The following is a 16,979-nucleotide window of genomic DNA, read 5'->3' as shown; positions in this document are numbered from 1 at the left end:
CCATTTTTCCAGCCTTTCTCTGGGAAAGCGCAGGCAGGAGGAGAGCAGCAGTGATGCTGATTGCAGGAGATGTGCCTGGATGCACCGCGTCCCGCAGCTGTCAGTGCTGTCACCCGGTGAATGCAGAATGCCTCGGCGATGGAGGGAGCACTTATCAGCAAACACTCCCCAGTCTGATGGCCAGGGCCTCCGCAGCTTTTCCTGGCAGATAACGCAGCAGGGTCTGACACACCACGGTGTCCTCTGCTGTTTTAGCAGCTGCTTTCTGGGTGGGGAATTGTCCTATCTGTCCCCAGGCTCCAGCAGGGAAAGGACAGGGAGACCCAGACCCTTTGCATCTGCAGGGTTTCCTGCTCTGCTGGCAGAATTTCTTGGATTTTGTTGGATCCTGTCTGTACAGGGTGGGAGAAGCTGCTCAGGCTCAAATGGGAATGTCCATGCAGACGAGGGTGTTGTGCTGTTCTGGTGCACATCTCAACACAGCAAATTGCTGCGACTCCTGTTAAGGATTCGTGTTGTAGCATTGCTGTTTATCTATTTTCCATTTTATTTTCTATTTCAATTGCATAACCTAAGACCCAGAATGAACACGAGGGAGAATTTGCTCCATTGCAGAGAATCAGAACGAGATTTCTGTGCTACAAAGGAGCTCAGCGTAGCTTTGTTTTTAATGCTTAAGCGATGCTGAAGGTTTGCATGGCTGCCTCTGCAGTAACTATCAGGTCTGCATCAAATCCTCTGGGTTTTATTCCTCCTTAACCCTGCAGGCAGGCAGCACCATTGGCAGGCACTCTGGAAATGGCTGAGCACACTTCCACGCTAGGATGGGATGAACCACAATGTGAAAACTCCGGCTAGACCAGCTAAATGTTCTTCCCTAAATCCTCTGTAGCGGGGCTCTCTGCATTAAGCAGGCGCTGAGCTGGTTTTCACCAGTCTCTCCTACCCTCAGCTTTTAAAGTCCACCTGTGGTCTCTTGCAGAAAAGGCTTGGGGTCACTCTGGAACAACACTCTTGGGTCTCTTTTCAGCCCCATGTCCCCCTGAGTTGTTGTCCTCCCCAGCACCGCCCTTGCACCCTGAGGACATGTCTTGCAAAATGCAAGTGTTGAGAGAAATAAAACCACTGCTGGCCTGTGCTGGAAGGTGCCTGGTGTGGTTTTCAGGTGTACTTGAGGAGATTGCTTAGGTGTTGGGGTAGTGTGCAGTGACCCTGGCTTGGGCCCCGTATTTTTAATTAAGGCTCCTGGTTGCCTCGCTGGTCCCGGGGGCCTTGGCTACAGCTCGTTGGCTGCCATGCTGCTGCAACCCCCCGGAGCCCTTCTGTAAAGACCCCCGCTTCATTTACACTCCTGGTGTATTTTATTGTTGTTTTTTTTGATGGAACAGTAATAACATTTCTTGTGGTTGTGACATGATTGAGAACGAGAGGCCCTGCCTGAGCTCCATCGATCGGTGTCTGCAAGCTCAGAAAGTCAATACGCAGCCACGAGCCCGCGGCTGGGCACCAGGGCCACCGCTCCGAGGTTTGCTTAACCCTCGAGCCACCACGGATCTGAGCCTTCCTGCAGTACCCTGGCAGGGCTCTGCATCCTTCGGTGTTGGAGTTTGTAGGGGACCATCCGCAGTTCAGCAGGGCAAGGTCTCAGCAGTGTTTTGCAGCACAAATCTTGCGGCAGCCGAGGATTAGTCAGCACAGCTGTGTGGCTCCATCAGACCCTTGGTGTAGTCTTCATTTGCCCTCATGTTCAGCCTCCATGGGTCCAGCTTGCTCTTCTGCTCCCCTTGATGCTCTTCCCCTGCTCCTAACAATTATTTGCGTGCCAGGATGGGTGCTGACCCTGATGAGGAGGGAGGTAGTGCTTCTGCCGCTTGTCCACACAGATGTTTGCTGGCCAGGCTCCTCCTGAATGGCAGTGCAAAGCCAACCAGCAGCAGACACGCTGTCCCTGATGTTGTCGTTACACACCCTGAAATTAAAGGCTTAATTTGCATTCTAGCCCAGACAGCACATCCTGCTTTTACAGTGTCCAGAACAGAATGTAATCCAACATATTGTGCATGGAGAAGTGATGAACTCGCAGAGCCAGGAACTGAAAGTGTATTAAAACACTCTTTTCAATTAGAGCAGCTCCTCTTAAATTTGTTTATTATTAACCCTGTGCATAGCTCATGAATTTACATGGCACTTATATGTGTACAGTGAGGAACATTCCTTATGCCTGCATCTGATAAAGACTTATTTGCAATCAGGCAGGTGCACCGAATTAATATACGAACAATGTTCAGCTATGTTAATATTGGCCAACACTCATTTAGCTCTGTTTTATTCATCATGTCAGTTTGTTCATTTATCCCAGTTACTTTACAAAGCAAAGAGGAGCTTGCATCACCAGCAAAGCTGCAGAGCAGCCTGTTTGTGGGAGGTAGCAGAGGGCTGATCGGGGGGTTTCTTTCAAGCAGTGGGAAGAAAGAAATATGGCACTTAGGAGGCCAGAGAGCTGTTTCGTGGGTACTCCAGAATGGAATGAAGAAAAGGGGAGATGTTTATTTATTTTTTTATTTTAAACAAGATGGTCTGTAGCATTATAACAAATCTCAGCCTGGTCGCTGACCCCATTGTGTGTTGGGAAATAAATGTGGGTGCCTTGGTGCTGCTGGGCTTCTGAGCAGCCTCCCTCCAGCTCTGAGCAAAAGCTGGTCTCAAAGCCCTCCTTACATTTTCCAAGCTCATGCAGTCCTAATGTCTCCATGGCCTTATTTCCACTGAGAATAGTTTTTCATCTCAGGAGTTTAATAGGGTCCCTAAAATCCTTCCTGCGGTTCTGAAAGGCTTGAAGCTTTCAGGGTACCCTTTCTTCCATCAGGTTGCAAGCGGTGCCTTACACAGAAAACCCGAAACACTGTGAGAAAGATCTTTTCTCACGCAATTCTCTGGCCAGGGTAGAAAAAAAATCCTTGACTTAAAGCTCAAAACTGTGGGCTAGTGGGTGGGTCTTTGTGCCTGCTGCTGGGCACCGTTCTCAACACCCACCGTGTGTCTGTCCATCACTGTCTCCTATGTGATGATCACGAGAACTAACACAGATGTGAGTTTAAACGTTCCCTTGAAATATTGCGTTAGCGTTTGTGCTCAGCGTGGCATCTTGGAGCGCTGCACCAAATGAAAGTTGAAGTTCCCATCCTTGGTTGCTGTATATCAGCAGATCTCTATTTACATAATGAGAGTGACACAGATTTACACCAACGGAGGGTCTGGCGCGCTGCATTTCTTGAAGGCATTCAGAGGTTTCTGCAAACCAGCCTCAGTTTAAATTTCCAAAGTGCTTTGTGGTTTTGATTTTTCCTCCGTACCGCTGCCCCCCCTACTGCGCCACCCCACAAGGAAAAGACCTCACGCACCCAACCTGAAACAAAACGAGGTGTTTATGGAGAAAAACATCCCACCAACATTTGCCGGGCAGAGTACACAACAAGAGATAAACAAGCTCATTCCCGATCCGTCATACGGGGGACCAGAGCTAAAGGAGAGGAGAGAGAGGGAGGAAAGTTTATTGTACAAGATGAGCCTGGCCTAAATTATTTATCGTGCTGCTGGTGCAGCAGATGGGGCTGCCCTCTGCACCTCGTCAGCAGAGCCAGGGACTCCGGTGTCGGCCAGACTAAGTAAACACCGGGAATGTAACATCATGAGCTTGTCTTGAAAAATGGATGGGCTGGCGTGTCGCGCAGCCTTCCTTCGGCGCTGAGGGAGCTGTTGGGTGGTTTCGATGATAAATCACGGGCTGCAGCGCTGGCTGCGGCGGCGCTGGGAGCGGCGTTGTTATTCCGGGCCGGTTGCAGTGCGGAGCTGGGCGCCTGGCCCGCGGCACCGCGCCGCCCTGTGATTGTGGTGCAGGGCAGGGGAGCAGCCCGGCGGGGTGGGGTGACGGTGGCCGTCGTTCCCCAAGGCTGGGCTCTAATTTAGGGCTGGGAACTTTGGCTCGACTGCTTTGGGTTCCTTTTTAAGAGGGAGACGACGAAGGAGATGTTAGGTTAAACGAGGCAGAGAGGGAAGGGGAGGGAGCAAAAAGATGTGAGGTGAAGCCAAGTCCGGTGCACCTGCAGAAACAGGGAGCTGCACGGCTGAGATGAGATGTGGGGGAAGAAAACATCACTTCCAGGATGGCCTGAGACCCTCAGCCCAAACCAAGGCAGGTCTGAAGGATGTTTTTAGATGCCCCATTTGTAGAAATAGACCCAACGAGCACCCAGATCTGAATGCAAGACAGTGGGGCAATGGTAACACCTCAACTACTTTTTTTAAATGCTCTGCTTTAGGGACTTTGTACCCTTTTGTCTTTCCCTCCTCCCTCTCCCAGCTTCACCCACCTTGGTTTGCGTTGTGTGGTGAGCATGCATCTTCTCAGGACAAGGCCTGGCTCTTCTGTGTCCATGCAGCGAGTCCATAAGCATCTGGGATCGTGGCAGGATTTTATTTTCCCTTTTGTTTGGTGTCTGTATGGGCTTGAGAGCTTCAGACAAATGGGAGAGAATAAGAACTGACGGGGATGTTTATCATTGCCCTTCTAAGAGCTTTGGTCCTCCACAGATGACTTTATTGTTGGCATTTACTGACCAGGGGAGTGTCCAAATCCTCAAGCCTGAGCTGCTGGCCAGGCAGTTCTGCCTACCTTGCCATGAAGTGAGCACCAGAGCTCCTGGGTCAAGATCAAGTCACTCTCAGCCCTTTAAGCTGGTGTGAAAATTGCAATTCAGCTTGCAGGGGTTGGATGTCATCCTCATTTGTACGTAGGATTGGTGGATGGATGTGCAAATTTGGGTTAACTTAAACTTATTGCCAAGTCCACAACTGGGAGTGCGAATAATCCGTGGGCTGTCTTATGGAAATTGGTCATATTTGATTATTTATAGCTTCGTCAATACATCTTTTATTACGTACTTGTTTCTTTAGTGTAAGTTAAAGGTACTCAGCTGATGTTAATCAGCGCAGCTCTGTTGAGATCCTCAGAGTTTGGCTGATTTACAGCTGCTGACAGGATCACTTCGTTGTAGACAGAAGTAGCCTCACAGGACAAAAAAAAAAAAAAAAAAGACTGAAGAGAGAAAAATGGAATGACCCAGATGACTGAACATGCACGGAAATGTATTTATCTTTCCACATTTCTATTTCGCTGACCTGAGTTATGAAGTTTCATATACCTTTTTAATAGATTTTAGGAGACCCTACTAAACATTGATTCCATTGACTTGGAACGTCGCAGAGGGTTTTATTGTTCACTCAAATATTGCTTATGGCAGACACTGAAAATATGGGGGCCAGGATGTAAGGAGAGGGAATTACTAAGAAAAACCATGTGTGCTTACAGATGTGCTTCCACAAAATTTGCCAGACCATCAGGATGCCAGCGTGCTCAATGTGAGCTGTCAAGATAGGGAGCCCTTTGTGTCACAACACGTCTTTACAGCCATAACTAAGATGATGTTACAGAAGTTTATTTTTATTTCCCTTTCTTACAGGGACCACCTGGCCGTCCAGGTCTTCCAGGAGCAGATGGTTTACCAGGACCTCCAGGGACAATGCTTATGTTGCCTGTAAGTACAAATGTAACCAAAAAAGCATTTAAATGACTTGGGTTCCTTGGAGTTAAGTGTTGGAGGGTGCAAGTCATGAGGGAGCAACTAAAGACACCTCCAAGGGCCAAATTTTGAGCAGAACCCTGCTTCTTAAGGTGAGGAACCTCTAATGGCTGTTCAAAGCAGTTCATCCAGGTTCTCATGGTTTTAGTATCTGGTCTCTTTTGATGACCAGCGGTTAGTTTGCATTGTCTTTTTCCCTTACGTGAAGCTAGCAAGAACCAAGTTAGCCTTCTTGATCCCGGGACACTAAACGAGTGATTATATTTTGTGTCTCCTTTGATATGAGAAAAAGCCCTCAGGAAACCAGCTGTTGAAAATGAGTGGTTAGGTACCAAAGGGAAAGAGGCTTTAGTGAAAAACCGCAGCACTCTTGTACGGGCTCCAAATCGCAGGGTGATATGTGTGTAGGTTACTGGCAGGGTGCCGAGGAGAGCCTGGGCCAAGTGCTCAACATGGAGCTTAGCTGGCCATTACAATACGTTTGTTGGCCCCTACAGAAACCAACCGTAGGCCTATAAATTGTTTCTTTGGATCTGCTTGCCAAGTTCGTGTGGTCGTATACCTAGAGCCAACCAAGCAAGACGCAGAGGTGAAGCTGAGGTGAAAGAGCTTTCCAAGTAGGTTCTGCACTCTGCTGAGCTCCTCTTGCAAAACCCCAAAACACATGCAATTAAGGAATTGGAGATGGAAGAGACAGAAGAAAACGTTAAACTCCTTCCCTTTCAAGTTCAGGAAAATAAAAAATAATTCTTTTTTTTTTAATCCTTCGTGTGTTGAAGGATTTGGGCTTAAACATTAGGATGAGTTTCCCTGAAGTACGCTGCCACGCTTGGGAAATGCAGCCTTGGTCCCGTGGCATAGAGGCAGCTCCAGCCCAATAACCCGACACAACCCCATCTCCACCAGCATCTGCACGGGGGCTCTCAGGCCTGTGAGAACTTCGGCGTTAGTTTTGAGCGGTGGTGCGTGAGGTCCTTACAGTTCAAAGCCTGCAAGGCCTCCTTTTGTGCATGCTTTGACCTGGCAGCGTTTGCTGTGCGGTTATGTCCATGGGAAACAGCCCATGTGCGCCGGCGAGCTGGGCGACCCGAGAGCGCGCTGCTTAATGGGGTGGTCTGGAAGGACACTGATGGGCCTGGGGCAGTCATGCTGAACAGAGTTATTTAGGAACCAGGCTAGCGTGAGTATGGAGACACAGCAACCCCGTGACCTGCTTTGTCTGTCTTGTTCCCATCAGTTCCGCTTTAGCGGAGGAGGAGACGCTGGCTCGAAAGGACCGCTCGTTTCAGCCCAGGAGGCCCAAGCCCAAGCCATCCTGCAGCAGGCCAGGGTAAGTGAAGGGGAGCGGGATGTCTCTTGCAGCAGGTCTGTGTTGATGAGGAGGACAAGATTCAACTTGTCAGAGGAGATGTCTCCATGCTTGCACCATCCATGCTGGTAACAGTCTCTTGACCTAGGTCTGAGATGGGATTGCTGCATGGGTTGAGGTGACGACACCTGCATGACTTGGCCTTTTACTAATGGCCAGCAACAGGCCAGGCTCTAAAAACTCAGTTTTAAATTGCCTACAGACCTTGGAGATGGCCTTCTGCTGATGGAAGTAGACATAAACCTGCTGCAGCGTTTTGCTGTTTATGCTGACAGTTTTGAGAATCTGTATGAAAAGTTGTGGTGTATGCTGTAGGGGATTTCTTTCTTTCTTTCATTTTTTCCAGCAAATCTCACTCAATAATTAAATGTATGTCACAGATGTAAGCTGTTCCCAGCTCCATGAATCTCAGCAGGCAGCCTGCAATTTCCTTTAATATATTTATTGAAAATACATGATGAATATCTATGCCATTTTTTTTTGTTAGGTGACCTTAGTGATTAATGATCAGATAATCCCCAGCAGCGTTTATTATTTAGGCTCACTGGTGAAACAAGATGGGCCATGCATGTTCCCAGTACAATTCCTGTTCCCTAGCTGGATGAGCATGTCAGTGTATGAGGCTCCATACTCAGCTGTTCAAAATAAGACTTCATTTCCAGCCAGTAGAGCTTTGAATTTTCCCTTCCGTAAGTGCTTGTCTGAGGTTACATTTGATCATTAGCATGTTAAAAGCAGAAAAGCAGCAGGCACAATTACAGCAGAAGGGAAAACGCAGGGACCCCTCGAGTGCATTTCTGATCTATTTGCCCCAGTCTTGTCCAGGAGGGACCAGATCCTGGCTTTGAGCAGTGAAGGGGAAAATATAAGATGGTTTAGCAAGGCGAAAAATGATAGGGGATGGCTTTGGGGTGATTTGCTTCTCTCCCAGGCAAATGCAGCCATCAAAGAACATAGCTTAGCTGTGCTTCCCAGTGTCCAAAGCCTGCGTCTGTCTGCAGCTGGGTCTCGTCGCTCAGATGCTGTCGATGGGCTAAAAAGCAATTCCTTTCACCTTTGAGTGAAATAAAGTCCTTTAGGATCTCCACCCAGCTAGGTGACACATGCCCTTTTGGGTTTATAATGAGGGCTTTGGCTCAGCTGGTGCTACTTTGCTTTCCATCCAGCTCTCCTTTAACTAAGGAGTTCAATTTTTCTCATGTTCAGGCAGAGCACAGGGCCCTGATGCCACCAGCCACTGCATTTTCCTATCCATTAACCTTACTCTGAGAATGATATTGGTGGATTATGATTCTCGTGTTACCTCGTCAGTCTTAATTTCCAGGCTGCCTACGGTTTTTCCATCAGCGTTTATTTTGCTGGGAAATTGCTTTTTTTTGACCAGATGAACGTTTCATGAGAAGCATCTGCTTTCTCAGACTTTTTTGTTGTTGTTGTTTTTGTTTTTTTCTACGTGTCAAAAATAGTGACTGATTTGAAAAAACAAAGTATCCCCCCCCCCCAAAGAAAAGTCTCTTTTCTTTTTTTTTTTTTTTGTGTTGTGTGTGTTTTGTTGTGGTTTGTTTGTTTCATTTTCAGTAAAATGTTGGGAAAAAATGAAAACACTAACAAATCCTGGGCAACTTTTGGGCTGTGGATGAAATTTTGATTATTTCCATAAACAGAAAGATCCATTCCTTGACAAACATCAACCTATCATCAGGCAATTTCAGCTGAAAACCCTGATGCTGAAGTGGACAGGGAGATAAAAAATTTTCTGGGGGGGAGTTACAGGATGTGGCAGGAATGAAAAAAAGAGTCCTGCAGGGGAAAGTGCTTCTTCTTTTTCTTTTTTTGGGTGGTGTTGTTAATTGCATTATTAGATTGATTTATTCCCTTAAAATCTGGCTTTCAGTAGACACTGAAAGTAGACACTGTCCCAGCCAGCAGTGTTCCAGAGCAGCTCCCTTTTAATGGGGAGTTGTAAAAAGATGCCACATAATCCAGCATTTGTGCAATATTTACACCATTCCAAGTTCAGTCACGGATAGATTTTAATTCCTGTTGTACGCAGATAATTACAACTCTTTTAAAGTGTCGAATTGTCACGAGGGAACAAATTGTCCAAGTGATGTTATGAACTGTGGACGGCCCCATTACCCTCCACGGAAATTACCGACTTGATGCATGGTTACATGACTCCTTAATTACCGAGCTAAACGCCCCCCATTGGAAATAGAATTGTTCTATTTGGAAGATGCTAAGTAGTAATTAAAAAACAAAAAAAATAAAAAATCCTCCAAAATGAAACTGCTAGTTTAATAAAGAAAAAATCCTCCTAAACCAGGATGTCAGCAAACCCCTGTAGCTTGTTTGGGTAAAGTTTTGTCGTTTACCTTCAAGAGGTTATTGCTAAAAGTGGCCATGGTTTATATGTGTTGATGGAAAAGGGTTCAAATGCAGGAAAATCTGTGCTCTCTATCTGCCATGGGTCTCGACCAGGGTGTTTATAGGCATCTACCTGTATGGGGCTGCAGGCAGCTTTGCTGTAGGTCTGTACGTCCCCTCGGCAGACCCACCAACTAGGGGCTTGGCCCATGAGTGGATGCAGGAAGGGTTGATCAGCAGCGCAGTGTACGCTGTGGGGTGAATTCATTTAGATCATGGAAGTTGCTGCAAGGATTCGTTGTTCTCGGGGCGTGCAGGGAACGCGCAGCTCGTGGCACGGCGGTGGCTGTGTCCCGTTGTGGTGGTGACACAGGGACACCAACTAAAGCAGCGTCTCTCTTTCTGTTTCAGCTGGCACTGCGAGGACCTGCGGGCCCAATGGGTCTGACCGGGCGGCCCGGCCCCATGGTGAGTGCAGAAGCAAGGAGAGAACGAAGCTGGCACTGGTTCAGCACCTGCTCTTGGTTACCTGCATGAATGTCTTCTCCTTAACGTTCTTTGGCTCTTCCCTCTGGTTCTGTTGTGGCAAAATGCAGTGAATCCCATTCTCTGTCCACAGGGACCCCCGGGCAGTGGAGGACTGAAGGGCGAAGCTGGAGAAATGGGGCCTCAGGTGTGTATGGGAAGATCGGGGGGCTGGGAGAGCTTTGGGGAAATGCAGGTGTGGAGCAGCCAGCCCTGCTTCAGGGGCTGCCATGGGGGAGCAGCTCAGAGCCTACAAATGCAAGCTGAAACAGGGAAGGTGTGGGAACATCTGTTTCACAGACAGATGTCCCTTCAAGCATCCAAGTGCAGATTCAAGACACAATTCCAAGCCAGCAGTGTAAAATTCTGCAGGTGGTTCTCCTTTCCTGCAAAGGCATCCACAGAGGAGTCCTGAAGGCCCTCGATTCCCCCAGGTCCCTCTGTGTGCACCCCGGAGGCATGGTGTGAGGGGGGTCCTGCAGGGGGCTTCTTGGTGCAGGGCCAGCCTCTCGCCTTGCCCTCGGCCCCAGCCATTCCCTGGCCACAAACGTTGGAAAAGAGATGTGGCGTGGGTGGCTGTGTAAATATGAGACAGGTTGGAGTGTGGGGAGTTCCTTAACGCTCACCAAATTGTTCTCCTGAGTTGTAAATCCTGCATCAAGGGAAGATTTTCTAACGGGGGGGAAGGGATTTGCCCCGCCACCATGAGCCCGTGACAAGCGCAGGGCTGCTCACAGGGCGAAGGCTTACCCTTGGGTCAACGCATGCAGTTCCCAACCAGACATGCTCAATCCTGCATCCCCCTATGTAATTTGAACCACGGGCTCTGCTCGAGGGGTTCACGCCCCATTTTGTCGCCCCATTTTGTCACCCCACTGACCCTCACCGCCCCAGTGGGGCCTGGCTGGGGATGCCTGCAGGGCTGCTGCTCTGGCCAGCTGCGCGGGGTCTGTCTGTCGTGCTGCTGGCTCACGGCGTTCCTTTCTCTCTCCTCCTTGCATCACAGGGTCCACGAGGCATCCAGGGCCCTCCCGGCCCGGCAGGGAAGCCAGGCCGCAGGGTGAGTGTCCCGGGAGCTCTTCGTCCCGCAGCCAAAGCAATTCCTGAGCGCTGAGAGCATTGCACAAGCGTGGGCTGGCGGCCAGCCAGGGGCTGGTCCAGGCCTTCTCGGTCCAGCTGGGCAGACGCACGCGGGGATCAGAGCTTGGGGCCGGGCGGGCAGGGAGGAGGGAAGCTGGGGAGAGCTGCGTGTCCACGCTTCCCGTGTTTTAGGCCTCAGCTTTTTGCTCTGCGGCACTGGGGTGGGAGCTGCGGGAGCACCCTGGGCTGCTTTGGGCAGTCCCGGTCTCTGCAGCGTGCGAGGACCTGGTCCCTGGGGGTATCCAAGCTGGCAGAAATGGTGCTCACTTGCTCTGTTGACATCCCCGTTGCACAAATGCTAATTTTTGTTTCACGGAGTCCTCCAGCTCTTTGTGTAAGCTTACCAGAGGAAGAAATTAAAAAGTTTTTTGTGTGACTCACATCCGGCTTTCATAAACTTTTATCTCATTTCAATTTGTGAACATCGACATTAGCGTATCTTAAAGTGTAATGGAAGATAATTTATTCAGATGAAAATTGATGACCATATCCCAGTGTCCATGCTATGAGCCAGTTTCCCTGCTATTTGTCTCCTACATGTAAACCCACTACAGAGGGGTGGGAGACAAATAGCAGGGAAGATGGTTTGCAGGCCAGTTTATTAAGGCTGACCCAGGATGCTGCTCAAGAACGTAGCAGCATTTTCTCCTTGCCCAGCCGGCAAGCTCTGGTTTCAATAAAGCTTTGCTCAGCCACAGACCAAAGAGCAGATGTCTCCGCAGTCCTACTTCACCCTTCGTGTTTGACTTTGCTTCTCTCTGCTGCAGGGACGAGCTGGCAGCGATGGTGCCCGGGGAATGCCAGGCCAGACAGGACCAAAGGTAGCGTCACGTATTTGTGTGCTTTTGGAATTTGCATCAGCTGGTTAGCAAGCAGGAACGAGGGGACCCTTGCAGGAGGAGCCCACTTTGCTTGGAGGAGGTGGCTGAAATGGTCCAGCCACTCCTGTGAAGATGTGGGCTCCACATTTGAGAGCTGAGGGAAAGTAAACACACACCTAAAAGGCAGAACAGCAATAGATTGTCTTTTCTTTTCTTTCTTTCCTTTTTTTTTTTTTTTTGATGCAATTTTATTGAATTGCTGGATCCTCTTAAGAATGAAACACGCTCCCTTGGCTGCAGTTGTAGAACAAATACTTCGGAATCCTAATTACAAAAAACAAGCATGAATGAGCAGTTGGAAATATTCTGAAATATAACTACCAAAAAATACCTATTAAGTGGGTGAGGAAATGTAGAAGGCGTGGTGAGGAATTTTAATGCCTTGTATTTATATTTGAGACAAAATCCTTTCATTCAGCTGTGATCTGCTGGTATTATCAAGCAAGAAAGGAGCTGTTCCACTGAAATTGAATGCAAAGAAAGTTTGCTCAGGGAATCACGTATTAAAGGTTTAAGTACTTTATTGTGTAGATACTTAAAGCTGGAAAAGATGGGGGGTTTTGATACAGGAGGCTGCAAATCATTTATCCAGCAAAGTGCTTTAATGAGCGTCAACTGCCCTCCAAGGAGTGGATGCCAGGGAAGAAGGGAAAACAGAATAATGAGCAGCTCTGGAAACGAGCTAAATTTGCTGTGAACAGAGCCGGAGCAACGCCCCATGAGCTGACAGAAATGCAGGAGCCGTCAGTTACCCTGGTGCATCTCAGTCAGCCTTGGCCAGGTCGATTTATCCTCCAAAATGCTCTGGTGTAACTGACTTCCTCGTTCATAGGTGAAAGGTTTGTGGAAGGAAGGAGTGGTGCTCATTCCACTTACCGCTAGTGTGTGATGTGCCTTTTGACCAGGTGGCTCCCCACTATACAAAGAAAATTGGACTTTCCTTTTCTCTCCGTGCCGGGTGTTGCGTGACAGCATCACCCGCGGTTTGCAGGTGCTTTTGGGACTTCCCTTTTCCAAAGAGCTGAGACTTTCACGGACAGGCTGTCTCAGTGCATTCCTGCCCCGTTTCCCCCCCCAGAATACAGGAAAATGGAACAGGGCACAAATTCAGTGAGGAAAAGCAGCTGTGTAGAGGAGAAGCCCTGCTGTGGCTTGCTAGGTTTCACCAGGACCTGGCTGCATCCCAGCCCTGGGGGACCCACACTGGTCCGAGCCCCAGGAAGCTCTTTGAACTACCTGGGTTTTAATTTTATTTCCTCACGCTTCAGCTTCCCAATGAGTCGCCTGTTTCCTTCAGGAGCATCTGCAGAGCTGGGCAGGGGACGTGAGGAGCGAGCAGCTGCTTGTGCTCAGTGTGTCCGCACGACTTTTGTTTTCCCAGCGTGGTGCCAAGCACAGAGTAACACGCCCGCCCTCCCAGCACAGCTCCTTATTTTGGGCTTGGCATCGTGCTCCCCAGCATGGCCAAAGCCCTGCTTGGCCCAGAGCTGTATTTAAAGCAGTAGGCAGAAGCTACTGGCAGTGAGTAGGAAAACTTACACATTGGGTTAGAAGGGTGCGTATGGGATGGATGGTGGTGGAGCCCAAGGTGGTGTTTGGGGACCTGCTGGCAGGAATACTGGTGCCCAGCTGGCTACCAGTGGGTCATCATTTGTAATTCCGTGGAATAAAATGAAATAAAATAATTGCACTAGAATAACCTGTCCAGAAGGGAGATGCTTTAGGTGATGGGACTCCGGAATTCACATGGAAAAATAATAAGTGTGTACCTGGTGGAGGAAAAGGGAGGAGGTAAAATGACTTTATCTGGGCATTTTTCTTTTTTTTAATCTATAACTTTGAAATCATCGCTGGTCTGATGGGAGGTGAAGGCTGAATGTCTGAGGGAGAAAATCAATCCCTCCTTGACACGGAAAGGAAACAAATTGGAAAGACATTCAACAGCAGGTGGAAACGTGTACTAACCTGGCTTTTCTTTTAGGGTGACCGAGGGTTTGATGGCTTGGCTGGTTTGCCTGGTGAGAAGGGAAATAGAGTAAGTTATATTCCACTTGTTTCCTGGCTGCGGTCTGTAATGAAACCTTGGCAGGAGGACATGGCTGGGAGGAGGGCAGCTGTTGCTGGGGATGAGCCAGAACAGTGCAACGAGAACAAGAGTGTCCTGGAGGATAATGCGGGATGTCACAGCATTGCTCGTGGAGGGGGGAGATCACTTTAATAAAATGCAGACTGAAAAATAAGAAGCAAAACCTGCTTTTAGTGCAGTTGTGGATGGAAACTGCCAAAACTACAACGGGATACTTCGCTTTGGCTTATAATTAAACAATGGGGGAAAAAAGCAAGAAGCTAGTTATTCTGGTGGGCTGTCTCCTCTCCCTAGAGAGAGCCACTGTCTCACCTGTTAAACCATTAGTTTATAAAGCTGGGGAGTTCTTGAACAGTGGAGATTGCATCATGATTACAAACTACACAGGAAAGGGAAGACAATGCTTGAGAGAGATGCTTAATTAGCCAGAAGTGGGATAGTGGGATGCCTTGGGTGAAGGAGTAACTGTGCAGAGCCCGAGTCCCCTTTTCTTGAAGGAGATACAGCATCTGCTTGCTTCCCAGACCCCTAGCGAGATGTCACGAGTAAATCCTGTGCCTCATGCACAGGAAAGCGAGGATACGAGCATCCTCAGCACATGGTGCAGACAGAAAAGGCAAGCCTGTTGCTAGGTTTCTTGCTATTACCCAATGTTTTCCATTGCCAGACTGTGTCCACCTTCTCTGAGGATTTTCTGCCTTGCCTTTACAGGGCGAGCCAGGCCCCCACGGACCCCCAGGGGCACCCGGAGAAGATGGGGAGAGGGTAAGTTTGTCTGTCTGCAGCAGTCCTTTGAATGCATAACTGAGCCCTGTAAATGAGAAGCAGATGCGATGGCAGCACCGGGCGCGTGTCGCCTGCTGCCATCGCCTGCAGCAGCAGCACCTCATCCCTGCAGCGTGGTGCCACGGGACTGGAGTGACATGGGACAGGCAGAGACGGGAGGGGGGAAGAAAAATGATGAGGAATGTGGATTTTAAGTATCTGGTCAGAAAACTCTGTTTTTGTTATGAAAAATAACGTCATCAGCTAGGTGTGCTGCTTGTTTTCTGAGATACGGCAAATTGCAGCACGACTTGGGGAACGGGGATTCCGCATAGACATGGAAATCAAAGATTAAATTGTTCACTTCTTTAACACCGTGCAGTTGATAATCGCAAGGCCTTTAGCAAAGCTTAAACTAAGCGATAGAGGCCTAGGAGGGCTGGTTTAAGAGAAGAGATTGCAAATACTGCATGTATATAGTTCTGGGAAGCGTGTGGTTCAGTCGGAGGAGTATGGATTTCCCAGGCTCTAATCCCCCTCCACAATGTTCTCTTTCCACCTTTGGCTATCTGTTCCCTCTGTAAAGCACAGATAATAACGCCTTCCTGACCACAAAGTTGTGAGGATTAATTAGTCACGGATGTAAAAGGCTTTGAAGTCGGAAAGACCTAACTTGCGTCTTTGGGGGGAAGAACAAATTTCTGGAGAACTTTAATCCTAAAGAGAAAGAGAAACCATGTAAGGGGGAGAGAAGCTCAGAGGGCATAGCTGGGAGGAAGAGAATGCATTTTATCGTCAGCAGAGGAGGGTTTGCACGGGCTGGCTGCTAGGATTGATTTCCTGAGAGTGAGCGTGCCGGGTTGCGGTACGGTGTCCCTGGGGGAGCCTCAAGTGTTAGGTGGTTTAAAAGCAACTCGGAGGAAGCACCATCAGTGGGCATCAACAGGAGGTGGGTATGGAGGGATGAAGAATTACCCCTTTGATGCCTCTGGCTTATCTGAGGAGCCAGTGGGTTAATGTGGCTAAATCAAATTCCCCGGTCAGCGCTCCCATGCTCCCGTTCAGTAGGTACTAAATCTTGTGGTTATTGACTCACATGCCCCAAATTGTTCCTACAGTATCTTGTCTATTAGCAAAATCCATCTTTATAAACACTGACATGAATTATGAAGTATCCTTACAGCATTTCTAATCCTCGGTAAATTCTGCACACGCAGTATTAGTCTCGCGGCTTACGAGGCCTTCCTTATGCACGGCTACCCTTTTATTACTCCAGGGAAGCTGGTTTTCGGTGTGATTATTATTTAACAAGAATGAAACACCTGTGATGTGACTGAAATATAACTGCTTTGCTCTGTCTCTTTTGCTGCTTCCCTCTGTGCCTTCGCTGCCGAGCAGGGAGATGATGGAGAAGTTGGACCCCGAGGTCTGCCTGGAGAGCCTGTGAGTACCTCCTGGGGCTTGGTGGGCAGCAGCACCGCTTTGGTCAGGGGCTGGATGTGATCAGGGCGCTTTGGGTGTCCCATGGGGCAGCTCCTCTGGTGCTAAGCAAGACCCCCGAGTTCCTGCAGGGACTGAGCTTCTCCTGCTTGAAGATCCAAGTGAACGGTTGGGAGTCTCTTTGCCTTAACTGTCTTCTGCTTTTTTCGCCAAGATGCCTACCGTAGAGAGAAGATGCTTTCTGATCTTGTGTTACTAATGAGCAAAATTCTCGGTGATTCTATTTGCTCAGCGGCTGATATTTGAAATTTAAACCCTGTAATTTTAAAGGTAAAGCTTAGCTTAGGTTGGTCTCTCATTTTTCCTGCATGCGTCCTTCATCTGGATTGTGTAGGAGTCAGGTAAGTGGGCTGGGGTGTGAAGTGCACATGCTAGGCATATGTGAAATGTGAGTTTTGTGAGTGTTCATAGCAAACACCAGTGAGGAATGGTTTTGTCTGCTATTGCAGGGGCAATGGCAGCAATTAGCCATGCGGCTCCTCACCTGCACCCCTGGTTTTGTGCAGCGTGAGTGATCCCACCTAAACCTTAGAACGCAGTCTCAGCAGGACTGAACTCAAGGGGACATTTGCCATGACCTCAGCGGGGTCGGTGTTCTGTTCACAGTGCACAGAACTTCATAAATCTGCAGAGTTTGTCAGTGTCTGGGCCTGCAGCTCCACGTGCTGCTACCGCTGGAGCAGCCAGGCCAGGGCTAGCGAAGGGGG

The 16,979-nt window shown here is 48.8% G+C and overlaps 1 protein-coding gene across 3 annotated transcripts in view; it reads left to right on the top strand.

Annotated features, from left to right (window-relative positions):
• Positions 1-16,979, top strand: part of COL5A1 (collagen type V alpha 1 chain) — a 168,560-nt gene that overhangs the window by 97,686 nt on the left and 53,895 nt on the right. For all 3 annotated transcript variants that reach the window (XM_080561588.1, XM_080561589.1, XM_080561590.1), the window contains 9 exons: positions 5,520-5,594; positions 6,877-6,969; positions 9,787-9,843; positions 9,995-10,048; positions 10,907-10,960; positions 11,808-11,861; positions 13,903-13,956; positions 14,719-14,772; positions 16,171-16,215. In XM_080561588.1, the coding sequence (XP_080417714.1) occupies positions 5,520-5,594; positions 6,877-6,969; positions 9,787-9,843; positions 9,995-10,048; positions 10,907-10,960; positions 11,808-11,861; positions 13,903-13,956; positions 14,719-14,772; positions 16,171-16,215 (540 nt within the window). The remainder of the gene's footprint in view (positions 1-5,519; positions 5,595-6,876; positions 6,970-9,786; positions 9,844-9,994; positions 10,049-10,906; positions 10,961-11,807; positions 11,862-13,902; positions 13,957-14,718; positions 14,773-16,170; positions 16,216-16,979) is intronic.

This window comes from Anser brachyrhynchus (assembly GCF_964034855.1).
Source record: "Anser brachyrhynchus genome assembly, chromosome: 19".
NCBI lineage: Eukaryota > Metazoa > Chordata > Aves > Anseriformes > Anatidae > Anser > Anser brachyrhynchus.
The sequence above is the reverse complement of the archived record's forward strand: the minus strand, read 5'-3'. Positions and strand labels throughout refer to the sequence as shown.